The sequence below is a fragment of the Heterodontus francisci genome, chromosome 2 (genome assembly GCF_036365525.1).
Source record: "Heterodontus francisci isolate sHetFra1 chromosome 2, sHetFra1.hap1, whole genome shotgun sequence".
NCBI lineage: Eukaryota > Metazoa > Chordata > Chondrichthyes > Heterodontiformes > Heterodontidae > Heterodontus > Heterodontus francisci.
In genome coordinates, this window is record NC_090372.1 from 197,925,994 (window position 1) to 197,941,864 (window position 15,871).

The following is a 15,871-nucleotide window of genomic DNA, read 5'->3' on the forward strand; positions in this document are numbered from 1 at the left end:
AAGAGGGGATTGTTGAAGTGTATTCCCAGAGCAGAGGCACCTGCAATAAATACTATACGAATAACCAATTACATATAACTCTAGCTAGCAATGAAATGTTTGCAAGGCACCATGGGACTTAGCTAACTAACTTGACTACATTCCTTATAAGGGCTGATTCACACAGATTCATACAGAAAAAGCCTCATTCAGCAGAATATCTCTAATCAAGCAGCCTCTAACAGATGCCCTTATGGAATGCTGACAAAGATACCAGCCTGGAACAAGGTTAAGATGTTATGTATACATAAGACCCAAGGACGGTGGATAAGGGGGTTTGGAAGACATCACGAGTTCATGAGTAACCCCCTAGCTGTCCATGAGCTGGTCACGCAGTCCCCCAATACCTAGTAACCAATTTCATTGGTTTCCATAATCAATGTATATAATTTATAATCACTATGATTGGACCGTGTCCAGCCAGGATGGACTGAGTAACTGTTTGAAACTGTATAAATATTGATTATTTTCCTTTGATCGGTGGAGAGGAATCTGGATTGCCCAGTGACCTACGCCCCACCGGTGCAACCCAATAAACTGTGACGTTTGGAGCAGATCCGAGTGTCGAGTGATCCTTTCAGATTCATTCCCGCTAACAGTGACAAATTAAGGATAGTCATTCATTATCCTATATCTATATAGCTAACTTAATCAGCACTAATGCTGTGGAGGATGAATTCCTGGAGTGTGTACGAGATGGCTTTCTGGAGCAGTATGTCGAAGAACCAACAAGGGATCAGGCTATTTTAATATTATGCAGCGAGAAAAGGCTAATTAATAACATTGCTGTAAAGGAGCCTTTGGCAAATAGTGACCATATGATAGAATTTTACATTAACTTAGAAAGTGATATAGTTCATTCTGAAACTAGGGTCTTAAATCTGAATAAAGGAAACGATGAAGGTATGAGGGGCAAGCTGGCTATGGTGGATTGGGAAAATACACAAAGATTTGACAGGCAATGGCTAGTATTTAAACAAGTATTACATGGTCTCCAACAAATACACATTCCTCTAATACACAAAAACCCAACAGGAAAGATGAATCAACTGTGGCTAACAAAAATGTAAAGACTGCATTAGATCAAATGAAGTGGCTTATACAGTTGCCAGAAAAAGTGGTAAACTGAGGATTGGGAGCAATTCAGAATCCAGCAAAGGATGACCAAGAAACAGATAAAGGGAAAAAGAGAATATGCACACAAGCTAGCGAGAAACATAAAGACGGACTATAAAAGCTTCTTTAGGTACATGAAAAGGAAAAGATTAGCAAGAACAAATGCGGGTCCATTACAGGCAGGGACAAGAGAATTTCTAATGGAGAATAGGGAAATGGTGGAGAAACTAAACAATTACTTTGAGTCTGTCGTCACAGAGGAAGATACAGAAAATCTCACTGAAATACTAGGGAAGCAAGGAACTTGTAAAAATGAGGAAATGAAAATTATTAATGAAGAGGCAGTACTTGAAAGATTAACTGGATTGAAGGTTGATAAATCCCCTGGACCAGATGAGCTGCATCCAAGAGTGTTGAAGGAGGTGGCGCTTGAAATTGTGGATGCATTGGTGGTTATCTTTCAAAATTCTATAGATTCTGGAAAGGTTCCTGCAGACTGGAAAGAAGCAAATGTAACCTCACTAATTAAGAAAGGAGGGAGAGAGAAAATGGGGAACTACAGGTTAGTAGTAGGGAAAATGTTAGAATCTATTATTAAAGACATGATAACTGGACACTGAGAAAATAATATATGATTAGGCAGAGTCAACATGAATTTATGAAAGGGAACTCATGTTTGACAAATCTGTTGGAGTTTTTTTGAGGATGTTACTTGTATCAAAGATAAAGCAGAACCAGTGGATGTGGTGTATTTGGATTTTCAGAAGACTTTTGATCAGGTCCCACACAGGAGATTAGGAAACAAAATTAGAGCACATGGGATTGGAGCTAATATACTGGTATGAATTGAGAATTGGTTAACAGAAAGAAAACAGAGAGTAGGAATAAACAGGTCATTCTCAGGATGGCGGGCTGTTACTAATGGGGTATCACAAGGATCAGTGCTGGGGCCAGAGCTGTTCACAATCTATATCAATGCTTGGATGTGAGGACCAAATGTAATATTTCCAAATTTGATGACACAAAACGAGGTGGGAATGTAAGTTGTGCGGAGGATGCAAGGAGGCTTCAAGTGTACTTGGACAGGCTAAGTGAATGGGCAAGAACATGGAAGATAGAATATAATGTAAATAAGTGTGAAGTCGTCCACTTTGGTAGAAAAAACAAAGACAGAGAATTTCTTAAATGGAAAGGGGTCAGGAAGTGTTGATGTCTAAAAAGGGCCTGGGTGTCCTTATTCATAAGTCACTAAAAGCTAGTATGCAGGTGTAACAAGCAATTAGGAAGGCAAATGATACGTTGGCCTTCATCGCAAGGGGTTTTAAGTACAGGAGTAAAGAAGTCTTACTGCAATTGTATAGAGCCTTGTTGAGACCGCACCTGGAATATTTTGTACAGTTCTGGTCTCCTTACCCAAGGAAGGATATACTTGCTATAGAGGGAGTGCAACAGAAGTTCAACAGATTAATCCCTGGAATGGTGGGATCGTCTTATGAAGAGAGATTGAGGAAACTGGGCCTGTATTCTCTAGAGTTTAGAAGAATGAGAGATGATCTCACTGAAACTTACTAAGTTCTTACAGGGCATGACACGGTGGATGTAGATAGAATTTTTCCCCTGGCTGGTGAGTCCAGAACAAGGGGATATAGCTTCAGAATAAGGGGTAGGCCATTTAAGACTAAGATCAGGAGGAATTTCTTCACTCAAAGGGTGGTGAATCTTTGGAATTCTCTACCCCAGAGGGCTGTGGAACCTCAGTCATTGAGCATGTTCAAGACAGAAATCGATAGATATCTGGATACGAATGACATCAGAGGATATGGGACAGCACAGGAAAGTGGTGTTGAGGTAGATGATCAGCCATGATCTAACTGAATGGCGGAGTCGGCTCGATGGGCTAAATGTCTACTTATGCTCCTATGTTACTATCAATGGGCAATTTTGCCTAGGAGGGACACCTCCTTTTAAATAGGTAGGACCCAAACAAGGGGTTAATACAGCTTTGCTCAACTGCTGCCCAAATTTGAATGGTACTATCATGAACATATGCGCAAGTTTGCGTTGCGGCAAGTACTCTAAATTTTTCCCCTAATTATGTATACAATTAATAACATTTTTCAAAATTCAAATGGCCGTTCAATGCAAAAATCTCTAGCTGTTCCAAAGTCCAGTCATATTGAATAAAAGCTATTATATCTGGTGTCACAGAACTGTTTTTTTTTCTCCTCGGATTAAAAACGTGTGCCTTTAAGACTCTGTTTGAAAACAGTGGGTCTTTAAGACTGAGCACAGGGTGCCAGCTGCACCTGTCCCTAGGCCACAGCAGGAGACAGAGGTCACATGGTACAATATTTTGTTTTGACAGTGTGTAAAACTGGCAAAAAAACAACTGAAACCAGCTTTGAGAGACTCTCCAGCAAAGCGTGCTACTGAAGAGAAGAGCTATCTATTTTTCTCAACAAAAATTCTACAAAGAGCTACAGGCCAAGTTAATTGCTGGAGGAAATAACCCTTTGAAAAGACCGTTTGTATTACTGAAGTAAAGTTTTGACTGAGTGACTGTCAGTTTTTAAAAATTCAAGTTCACCTTTTGCTGTGCTCATCGTTGAAAGAAATGTTTGATGCCTGCTGCAGGCGAAGTGTTTTGAACGCTTATCAACTAAGGGATTATTTCATCAAATCTGCGTGGAGACTTTGAATGGCATTTGATCTTTTTCACACTAGGATACCTCGCCCATCAGGAACATAACCCAGAGTGTTATTTATTTATTCTTAAGAAAAGGCTAATTTTTAAAAACACCACTTTTCAAACCAGTTAACTCTTACTTTTGAATTTGTGTGTGAGAATAGGGAAGTTAGGTTAAAATAAGTTATAAGATCTTCAGACACAGGTTTATCTTAATAGTGTTTAAGATTTAGTTTTTTTCTGGGGGTTAATAGTGTGTTTAATTTGGCTGTTTTTTTCCAGTTGGGTGGGGAAACTTTAATAATATGCTCCCGCCTCATTCGTAACATTTGGTGACACTAGTTCTATTGTATACGGTTGCAAAATGCCCCCAAAAATCAATTATGTCTGAAAGTTTGAAGGATACAATTTTTTTTAATGATTATTTCTAGAGTTTGCTAATGTACTAAGCAATGATCAGGTTACCAATCTCCACTCATGACAAAGGACATCCTTCACTGCTATCAAATCTAGCCTGTCTCAACTAGAAGCAGGCTCAGCGGCCTTTAGGTTTCTCCAAGGGCTGGCCTGCTTTTACAAAAATGCATTTTTTTTCCTGCTACACAAGTTACCCAGAAGTGAAAATGTTTAGTGTAGTTAAGAAATCATAACAGTATTTATCAAGTTTCACCATGCAATGGAAAGAGGGCATTTAAACAGATGAACAGAACTATAGAAAAATTACAGCCCATCATGTCCTGGCCAGCCGAAAAAACTAGCCGCCCAATCTAATCGCACCTTCCAGCACTTGGTCCACAGCCTTGCGCCTGTGCACCTTCACCCATCTGAGGGGAATGTGTTGGACCACACGCACCGATTAATTATGTAGACATCATAAGTTCCATAAAGAAGGAATTAATCAACATCCATAAGAAACAGCTCTAAGATGGACACTGATGCAAACTGCAACATTGCACATGTGAGCTTTCAAAATTATGGGCCTTATACAATGCTGTATATTTTCTCCTTGCAGCTGGTTTGACATGTCAAATGCAAGTCTCAAAATGTGAAACAAGTTCTTTAAACCATCATTCCAAAGGGACTGTGACCCAAAAGCAAAACTGTCTTAAGTCAACCCTTAAGATAAGTTGATGGTCACTGTGAAAAAGATCATGATTAACTATGTCAGGAGCAAGGCAAGTAGCTGGAAGTAGAACTTCTTCCCTCTGCCACCTCAAAACATACGGTCAGGCTCAAGCCATGCATGAATTTACTTGTCAGCAAAATATCTCCATGGTTTTACATATAACTGCTTAAGATTAACCATACAAGATTTATTGCAGAAAGAGGATGATCTTCCAAGTCTAGATTTTCAATTAGAAAATTAAAAATTTAGATTCACCTCAAAAAAAAACAGTGCACGCCATGCATTTACTTGCTTCTTTAAAAAAGGTTTTCTTAATCAAAAGAGATCAGAAAACAGATCACAAATTCAAAACAAGAAAAAATGAGACAAAAAGAGAAAATAAGAAATGATGTAACAGAATTAAAAATGTTTTCGATCTATAGATTATTACTGTTAATAAAGCTACTCCTAACATCATAGTAGCCTTACTAATAATGTTTATTTCAGTATAAAGGAGTGAGAGCTAAAAATGCATCCAACCCAGGAAGAAAGTCATTGTTAGAAACTTGTGGACAATCTAAGGGTAAATGCCAAGCCTAATTTTTGTTTCAGAACACAGAAATGGAGGACTTGAAAAGGTTACTGGAAAAGTCGAGTATTAAAAATTCCCGGAAATGCCAAACACTCTGGATGTCAACTTATCTTTTGAAAGTTATCAGAAGAACATGTTATCACTTACTTCTATCCCTGTAACCTGCCCAACTCTGCCTCAGCTCATCTGCTGCTGAAACCCACAGCCGCTGCTGAAACCCTCATCAATTCCTGTGCTCTCCTGGCCAACCTCCCAGTTTCCACCCTCCATAAACATTGAACTCATGCAAAACTCTGTTGACCATACCCTAACTCACACCAAGTCCAGTTCACCCATCACCCGTGTCACTGCCCTTCAATGGCTCTGCTCCAGCTACGCCTCAATCTTAAACTTCTCATCCTTATTTTCAAAACTCTCTATGGCCTTGCCCCTCCCTAACGCTGCAAGCTTCTCCAGCCCTACAACCCTCCAAGATCTCTGTGCTTCTCCATGCCTGGCTTCTCGCACACCCCTGATTTTAATTGCACCATTGGCGGCTGTGCCTTCAGCTGTCTTGGCCTTGAGCTCTGAAATTCCCTCTCTAATCCTCTCAACACTTCTCCCCTCCTTGTAGATACTCCTGAAAACTTACCTCTAACCAACCTACCTAATTTGGTCCCTGTCTGATATCTCCTTATGCAGCTCGGCGTAAAAGTCTGTTTGATAATGCTCTGGTGAAGCACATTGGGGTGTTTTATTACATTAAAGGTAGTACATAAATGCAAGTTATCGTTGAGGCTTGAACCACAAGTAAACTTCCTTTTCACGTAGCAATGAGGAACAGTAATTCCAACAGAATTTTTCTAACTAGTTCAAGAACTGAATTCAATTGTACTGACTGTGAAAAGCTGAAGATAATTAAACCAGCATAGGTAGTTAACCAAACCTAGGACTTTCTGGTCTGCATGGCTTAAGACATAAGCAAGCAACCTTCATCAGACAATGAGGAAACTGCTTTTCAGATTGTTCTCTAATTCTTCCCGAACAGCCCAAGGTTGAGAAGATGAATCCCAGGACACTGTCAATGCCACAATTTATGAAAATTGAATGCATCAGAGGAACCTGGGTTGATTCATCCTTTATCGAAACATTCTTGTGTGGAAACACTTGATTTACAGTCTGAAGTTTTCCAGTTGGCCTAAATGAGGGCAGGAACTCATTCTGTGGAGAATTCCCATATATAAAAATATATTGCCACTTTACCTCTTCAGGTTCTTTGACATTTTCCACAACATGCTCCTGTGCATCTGTTGCTGCTACTTCTTCATATTCTTCATTGTCCTGATCCTGCAGCTCTCCTGGCATATCCTGGTTTGTGGCATAAAACTGTGTATAGTCTTCATCCTGATAACAAAGACAAGTTTAACTTTTCAGGAGGTTGGTGTAATTCAATATGCCAGATAATGCATATAATTCTTTTCCTTTTTATTTCAGATAGCGAAGGTAAGTTCACTGCTCAGCATCATTGTGAAGCAATCTTTTATCCACACAACTGGTTGTAATTAGCACCTATTTATTATATAGAGACAGCAGTAGACATACAGGTTTGTTACAAGCCTGTACTCACCTACTTGTCTAATTTATAAGCAATTTATAGGTCGGAAAACAGATGCTTTTACTGACTTTCATACCACAAGCCCAGTGTTATTTACTTCATTAGTCTTCCATTTAGTACTATTTTGCTGCTATTTTAACCAAGTTTAATGTTTCTAGTATTCCTTGACGAGGGTTACCAATCAGCTACTTATTAGCAATTTATCCTTTCATCCGCCAAACAAATTTATTCTAATTCACACAATGTGCTTGTACCAGAACTTCTCAGAATCACGTACACACTCAGGTGATGGGTTTATGAATATTCTGTAGCTTATCCTCCAAATTTGAAGCTGCACTTCAGAACAGACTACATGATATTTTACTGTCTGGAGACAGTATCTGGAGCAACTCAAGTCAATCATTTCATTGCCCGCTCTCGAGTGGAGTTCTGGTATAATTTGATTCAAGCATTCCTTGACCATCAATTTGCACCTAGAACTACATATTTAGGCTGGAACCCAGATTTCGAATGCAGCAGTGCTCAATTCCAAATTTGCAAATTGCTAACGACACTCCAATGTTTGAGGGAGGGAGGGAGAGAGAAAAAAAAACAGGTAAATACAGACCTGTCAGTTTATCAATTCAGGGGAACTTATTGAAATCTCAGATTGTATAGCTGGGCACTTGGACATGTATTAGCTGATCAGACAATCAGCATAGAATTGTAATGGGTAGCTAATGTCCGACTAATCTAGTTGATTTTTTTGAGGAGGTCACGAGCATTGCAGATAGGTGAGTGTCTATGGACGTTGTCTATTTGGCCTTCCATAATATATTTGATATAGTTCCATACAAGAGATTAGCAAAAAAATGTCAGCACATGGAATAGGAGGTAACCTTGTGATATGGTTTGGTATTGGTTGGGAGGCAGAAGAAAATTGCAAAGAAGAGATAAAGGAAACATTGAATGTGACCAATGGTGTTCCGCAAGGATCTACACTCAAATTTTCACCATATAGATTAATGACTTGGATGAAGGAATACAGTGTTGTACTCCCACATGCCAAAGACTTGCAGGTTGGTAGGTAAATTGGCCATTATAAATTGCCCCTAGTATAGGTAGGTGGTAGGGAAATATAGGGACAGGTGGGGATGTGGTAGGAATACAGAATTAGGGTAGGATTAGTATAAATGGGTGGTTGATGGTCGGCACAGACTCGGTGGGCCGAAGGGCCTGTTTCAGTGCTGTATCTCTAAACATAACCCGAGTTCGCAAGTGATATTTATGTTAGGAGGGACACTAAAGTTTCATGGATGAGGTGAGAAGCTACATAAGCAGAGGTCTTACAGAGTTCAGCTGGTAAGTGAGAGGATCTGAGGAAAACTAATCTGAATATTTTCCTAACAGCGCGAAACTAGTTGCTATGCAGGAGCAAAGGGAATTGGATGTCCATGAACACAAATCACTAACAGTTCTTGCAAAGCTAGAAAATGTAATTAGAAAGGCTAATGGAACGTTGGCCTTCATCTCATGGGGATTGGAAATAAAAAGTGCAAAAGTTATGCTTCAGTTACACAGAGCCTTAATTGGACACTATCTGGAGTACTGCATTCAGTTTAAGAACCTAACCTCTGGAAAGGTGCACTGGCCTTGAAGGAGATACTGCAGAGATTCAGCAAAATTATACTAGGGCTTCAAGAGTTAAGTTATACAGACTGGTTGCAAAAATTTGTCTTCTATTCCTTTGAATTTAGTTTTTAAAAGCAAACTGCTAATTTTATAAAAATTCTACTTCATATAGAAGTACAAGCCATGTATTCTAAAAATATTGCATGGTTTCTTGTTTCATGACCATGATAAATTAAGAGTTTGGAACAATGAAGTCTAGAGGTGTTCTAATCAAAGTATTAAAAATGATTATGGAATTCGCTAGGGTTGATGGAGAGAAATAATTACCTCTGGTGGGAAAACTCAGAACAAGGGGGCCTAATCTTAAAATTAGAGCTAAGAATTTTAGGGGTACAATCAGGAAGAACGTTTTCACTCAAAGGGTAGTGAGTGGAAATCTGGAACATGCAGGTGGGTAGGTAAATTGGCCATTATAAATTGCCACTAGTATAAGTAGGTGGTAGGGAAATATAGGGACAGGTGGGGATGTGGTAGGAATATGGGATCAGTGTAGGAGTAGTATAAATGGGTGGTTGATGGTCGGCACAGACTCGGTGGGCCGAAGGGCCTGTTTCGGTGCTGTATCTCTAAACTAAACTATGCTCCCAAAAAGGTTGTGGGTGCTGGATCATTTTAAATTTTGAAAACGGAGATCCACAAATCTTTGTGAGGTAAAGATATCAAGGGATTTGGAACTAATGTGGGTAAATGGAGTAGAGGTACACATCAGCTCTGATGCAGTGAAACTGAGGTACCAATCAGCTGTGATCCAACTGAATAACAGCAACAGACTCAGAGGCTGAATGGCCTACCTGTTCCTTGGTTTCAATATTCCAAACCCAAAATTTATCATGGTCACAAAACAAGAACCATGCAATGTTTTTACAATGTATCATTTGTACTTCGAGATGAAGTAGAAATTTTATATAATTAGCATAGGCTGTATTAAACAAAAAAGTTACTGCCAAGAGAAATTGAGAGGTTTGGTTATGTCCAATTTGAAAAACGAACTCAAATGCATGTGCAGAAAGTCATCCTTAAATTCCATTTTGTGGTCATCAAGGCAGGAGGCAAGAATTATGAGAAATTGAACATTTGCACCTTTTCCACCTACTGTTTGCACCACATATTGCTCAGGTCATATCTAGTATGCGTTCAATGCAGGGTAAAGATCCGTTACCGTGGCCCAATAACACATCTTAATAACAAATTAAGAAAAACGCTCCATACGACATCAACAAATTTCCCTTTTCTACAGCCATTTTTATGTCCAAAAGATTCACCAGAGGTTAGAATGTTAACAGTCTGGAGACTCGAGTTCAAATCAGTTTTAACAGGCATTCACACTGACCCCAATAGAATGAATTTGCCAGCCTTGAATGAGTCTCTGAAAAGGGTACTTTTCTGCATTGCTTAGGGTGCCTCTTCGCTGAAATAGAATTGAGCATCCATGAGAGATGAGGGTAAATTGCACTGATCAGTTGAAACAGAACAGGGAGAGTGTTTTTTGAGTGGAGAGAAAGAACATTGTATTTAAAATAATGCTGCAATGCTTAATTTAACCATATTATTTTCCCCCAAATTCACTAAAATTGATATCAGAAGATACTGAAATCACTCCTCATATTACAAAAATTGTTTGAAAGAGTTAAAATTTTCTGGTCAAATGTCAGTTTTAATCATTTTCCTGAAAATAATTTTCCATATCAAAACAGGCTCGTTATAGAGAACAGCTTCCATTCCCATTCAAAAATACACTGAATTATGCAATTTTACCCACTTAATGATGATAAATGCTCCTACACTAAAGATCATCTCAAAAGCTAAGAGTTAATCTCTTTATTCAGCTTAAAACTGCTATGTGTTGAAAGAAAGGATGCAGAGAACATCAATCATTTCTAGAAAATTAACATTCTAAAGAGGTCAGTAATCTATGCACCTTTACAGGGCTCAATCAGATCCCATCCAATCTGCTGATAAAAAACCTTTCACCTTAACTGTGCTTGACAATTGGCAGTGTATCTGCATCAGACAATGCAGGCTTTTTCACAAAGATACAACCCTCAAGGTCATAATGCCAAGCAGTCTCTAAGCCTGTCAAAAGAGTATTGCCTACCTCCAAACAAGCTGTCAACATAAACTTTGTCAGACAGGAGATAAAGGAACTGACAGCAAGTGATAATAGGTCTAATTTTCACACCTCCCCTGGGACAGAAATAGTTTTAAAATCAGCCTGGATCCTGGCGCTGAAGTGTTATCTGAAATGATACAACAGAAAAGGACTTACTTGAAATTCATCATCTAGAGGGTCATTGATTTCAAGGTCTAACACTTCATCATTGTACATCTCTTCGCTCTGTTCTACCGGGTAATCCATTTGGTCGTCTCCTAGCTCTGTGTCATTCCCTTCATATTCCACACCTTCTTCGTCTTCAACATATTCATCCTGAGCGTAGCCTTCCATTTCCTCTTGCGCTTCTTCTACAACTTCCAGTGCTGCATTTTCATCATCTGCATCATGGTCTGCATAATGGAATATCTCTTCAGTAGACTTATCACCAATGCTCTTGGACAATTCTAAGGATGTACCCGTAAAAGATGTTGAGGCATTGATGTCGATAGATACACCTTGGTAACTGCAAGGACAATAAAGTACTTCATATACTTTAAAATGTAGAAATCCTAGCTATTTAAGATTTTACTCCTCAGCATTACATTTTTAAAAAATGGTAAATAGATGTTCAAAAAATTGACATTAAATATCAAAATGTTATGCAACTCAAGAGAGCTGCACCATCTTGGCTTTTAATTCTAAATTGCAATGATGATTGAGCAATATAAAAACAAATTTTAACAAAGAAAACAAATTTTGGATGTATACCAGACAAAAATCACAATATTTTAAGTACAATTCATCCTTTTATCACTAACATTAATTTACTGGCCATGCTTTATACCTTGCAGTGATGACCCTAAACCATAACAAATACTCAAAGCTTCCAAATGAAAATCCTTCACACCTGATATTAAGATTTAATTACAACAAACCTGAAATGTGCATAGCAGTGTCTAATTTCTCCTCCAAAAATTTATTTTCGGTGGTGGTGGGTGTGTGGGTGTGGGTGTGGGTGTGGGTGGGTGTGGGTGGAGAATTAGAAGAGTAAGATAGGTTGGGTTAACAGCACACAGAAACAGAGCACATAACCATTAAGGAAATGAAATTAACCAAACTTCAAACAAATGGCGACTTAAATATTTGATTTCAAGAGGGTACAGGTTTGGCAAAATAGGTGAGGAGGACTAAAATTATTAAATTCTATGTAACTGCCACATACTCCTAAATGTTATTGCAATGAGTGTGTGTTCTGGTGCCTTTCAGTTATCTCTTGTTCCTGCACAGCGAATTCTATAAATAGGTTCTTCTCTCAGGCAACCTGAGGTTAAAATGATGGAAGCGCAGAAGGAAGGAAAAAATATTCAATGATTCAATTTGATGTTCGCAAGTTAAGGATTACACAGCAAGTCAGCCTCTCCCTCCTGCACCCACACCCCACCCCCAACAAAAAGCAGCCAATTACATCACAGCCCTATGTGTAAAATGTTAAAATTATGCCAACAATACACAAATACCCGAGAGGCTGCATTTTTGGAGAAAAGTGAGTTAGTTAAAATGCCAGCAAAGACTGATTACATAGAAAGTAATGGTATTATGTAATTACTTCAGTTGCAAGTCACTGCTTACAGATGGATTTTATCCAAATCGTCCTTCTACAGTTACAAGTGCAACTTTTGCAATGCTATGTTTAATTTTTTTTTACTTATTTTACATTACAGCAGCAAGCTCTGGAAAGAAAGTCAACTTAATGCCACCTCCAATCCCAACCAAGAGAGGCTGGAAAACATGCCCATTAGCAGGACATAGCAAGGGCATCAATTCTCACTTAGGATGCGCCCTTAGTATGAAACTGCTGCCCGTCAAAATAGAAGAATTTCAACATTCATTAAAAAATCTCAACAGTTAAAAACACCCGGCAATCAACCACAGTGAGATGGTTATTAACTACAATTTTACTACCAGGGGATGAGAAGTGATTACAAATAGAGGCAAAAATTGTTTAAAAATGTGTGTCAAAAATTCAGTCACCAACGTGAGATGTAACGCACCAAATTAGTATTTTTATATAAGCTTCACTTCCTCTTTTATTAAGAAAATCAAAAGCAGCTGATGAAAAGAAGATTGGTCAAGTAATGGTTATGCTGATTTTCTACCTGCAGTCCAGTGCAGGATAATTGACAAAATGCCTACCACTGATATTTGCTTTAATATTTTCCTTATCCCCATGCCTCTTTTTATATTACTGATGTTTCTGAAACAAATTAGATTTTGCTAGAAGGGATAGATGTTCAGCATTTGAAAAGGTCAGTGAATGTGGAATATAATAAAGCAATATCTTTACTGCTGCCTTCTACTTTGCTCTTGGATGCTTTCAGTGTCCTACTGACTGTTTTGTGCTCAACATCCCTTCATATCGACAAAACATCAACATACATATAGCACTGATATTTTTATTTATTATAGTGGGCTAAAATAAAATGAGAGTAAAGATACATTTTAAATATGAAATTCATTTTTTACATTCCATTAACTTCAAAGATATTCTAAACTCCCAGCACAGGCTGGCTGCTTTGATATTCCAGCTCACACCTTAGATGACACAAAAACCCCAAACTAGAATTTACAGCATACCATGTGACTGCAGATTCATCTACATTGGAGTAACAGGCCACAGCCTACCTACCAGGCTCAAGGAACACCAAGCCTGCTTCAAACACAATGAATGGGACAAGTCAGCCAGTCAAGCATGCTCAAATCAATAAACAACGCATCAAATGGTCCAATTCCAAAATCAGCTCATCCATCACGCACTAGCATACAAGACGCATCAGGGAGGCTATGGAGATCCATCAACCCCACACCGTCCCCCCCAAAACAGTGGTCTGCTTATCAGTGATATCTGGCTACCCCTACTCAAGAAACACAAAAACTGTTCTGCAGCCAACATACCCCAAGAACAAGAGTACGTATGGACTTACCATGAGATAAAATAGCCGACCGATCAGCAGCAAGAACAGCAGCATGTACCGACCTATCACAGAATATTAGCCGACCAATAGCAGCAAGAACCAAAACATGTAATGATCCATCAGCAGTAAGATCTCACCCACATCCCCTTTCTCCACCACATGAACCCACTGTTTCCACCCGTTTCAGTTATTTCTCCAGATAATGGGCAAAGTACAATGCCCGAAATGTCGAGGCCTGCCAGTTCTTCTTAGAACTGTTCTTGTCAGAGCAAATTCACATGGTGTAAAACTGTAAAATCGTCTTAATCAATGTTACTGCCCTCACCATGAAAACCTTCAAACGACTTTTAATCCCAATATTACAGGTACAAGGTGACTCAGATCTCAAGGATAAGAAACAAAAGTATATATGAGCAATTCCATTCAGCCCATATAAGCCTACAGCTCTCCCTTTACGGCATCTCAATAATATTTGAATGATTCCGGTTTTATACCGCCACCACCCAAAAAGTTGATAAAAAGGGAAAAAATAGAATGATAGTAAACTAGCCAGAAATATAAAAACAAAATTGTAAGAGTTTTTATAAGTATATAAAAAGGAAGAGAGTAGCTAAAGTAAATGTTGGTTCCTTAAAAGTAGAGGCAGGAGAAATCATGGGGAATGAGGAAATAAGAGAGGCATTGAACAATATTTTGTGTCTGTCTTCACAGGAGAAGACACAAGTTTCATACCAGAAATTGACAGTAACCTAGGGGCTAAAGAGAGTAAGGAAACTGAGGAAATTAATATCAGAGAAAAAGTATTGGAGAAATTTAAGGGACTAAAATCCAACAAATCCCCAGGACCTGATGGCCGACACCCTAGGGTTCTAAAAGAGATAGCTGCAGAGATAGCAGATGTGCTAGCTATGATTTTCCAAAATTCCTTAAATTTGGGAACAGTCCCATCAGGTTGGAAGCTGGCAAATGTTACAGCGCTTTTCAAGAAAAGAGGGAGAGAGAAAACAGTGATCTACAGACCAGTTAGCCTAACATCAGTCGTTGTGAAAATGCTGGAAACTATTATTAAGGAAGTCTTAACAATGCACTTAGAAAAACATAATATGATTAGAACAAGTCAACATGGTTTTACTAAAGGGAAATTATGTTTGACAAATATATTCATTTTTTGAGGATGTAACTAGGAGGGTAGATAAACGGGGACCAGTAGATCTAGATGTTCTCTTCCTTGGAGAAGGCGGAGAGGAGATTTGATAGAGGTATTCAAAATCTTGAGCTGTCTGGACAGAGTATAAGGAGAAACTGTTCCCACGCGTGAAAGGATCAAGAACAAGAGGGCACAGATTTAAGGGAATTGGCAAAAGCAAAGGTGACATGAGGAAAAGCATTTTCACATAACAAGTGGTTAGGATATGGAATGCACTGACAGACAGTGAGGTGGAGGCAGGTTCAATCGATGCATTCAAAAAGAGAATTTAGATAGTTACCTGAAAAGGAAGCATGTACAGGGTTGCGGGGAGGGGGAATGGCACTAAATGAACTACTCACTCGGACAGCCTGGGCAGACACGATGAGCCAAACGGCCTCCTTCTGTGCTTTAACAATTCTAAGATTCTACATGGAAAATATACCAAGTATGAAATCACTCTGTGACAAATGCTTCATGACACAAGCCCTGAACTTGCTTTTATTTGTTTGCAGCAATGGTCCCTCATTCGGTAATTATCAGTCTTTCTGGACACTGCTTCCATTTTCCTTCTGTTTCAAAGTCCAAAACTGAACACAGTACTCAAGATGTAACCTGACTATAGCACAATACGACGTCGGCATGACAGCTTCAGACTTGCACTCCATTAAACTGGCAATGTAGCTCAGAATTCGGTTTACTTGGTTGACTGCTGCTCTGCAATTACTGGATATATTAAGTATTGAGTTTACTATCGCTTCCAGATCTCTCTTGGATTTTCCCTGAACCAGTTTGACACCATTCATTGAGATGTCAAA

At 38.9% G+C, this 15,871-nt stretch overlaps 1 protein-coding gene across 3 annotated transcripts in view; it reads right to left on the reverse strand.

The window, feature by feature from the left end:
- Positions 1-15,871, reverse strand: part of rbm33a (RNA binding motif protein 33a) — a 236,255-nt gene that overhangs the window by 173,594 nt on the left and 46,790 nt on the right. For all 3 annotated transcript variants that reach the window (XM_068015013.1, XM_068015011.1, XM_068015012.1), the window contains exons 5-6: positions 11,070-11,418; positions 6,781-6,921 (exon numbers count right to left, since the gene is read on the reverse strand). In XM_068015013.1, the coding sequence (XP_067871114.1) occupies positions 6,781-6,921; positions 11,070-11,418 (490 nt within the window). The remainder of the gene's footprint in view (positions 1-6,780; positions 6,922-11,069; positions 11,419-15,871) is intronic.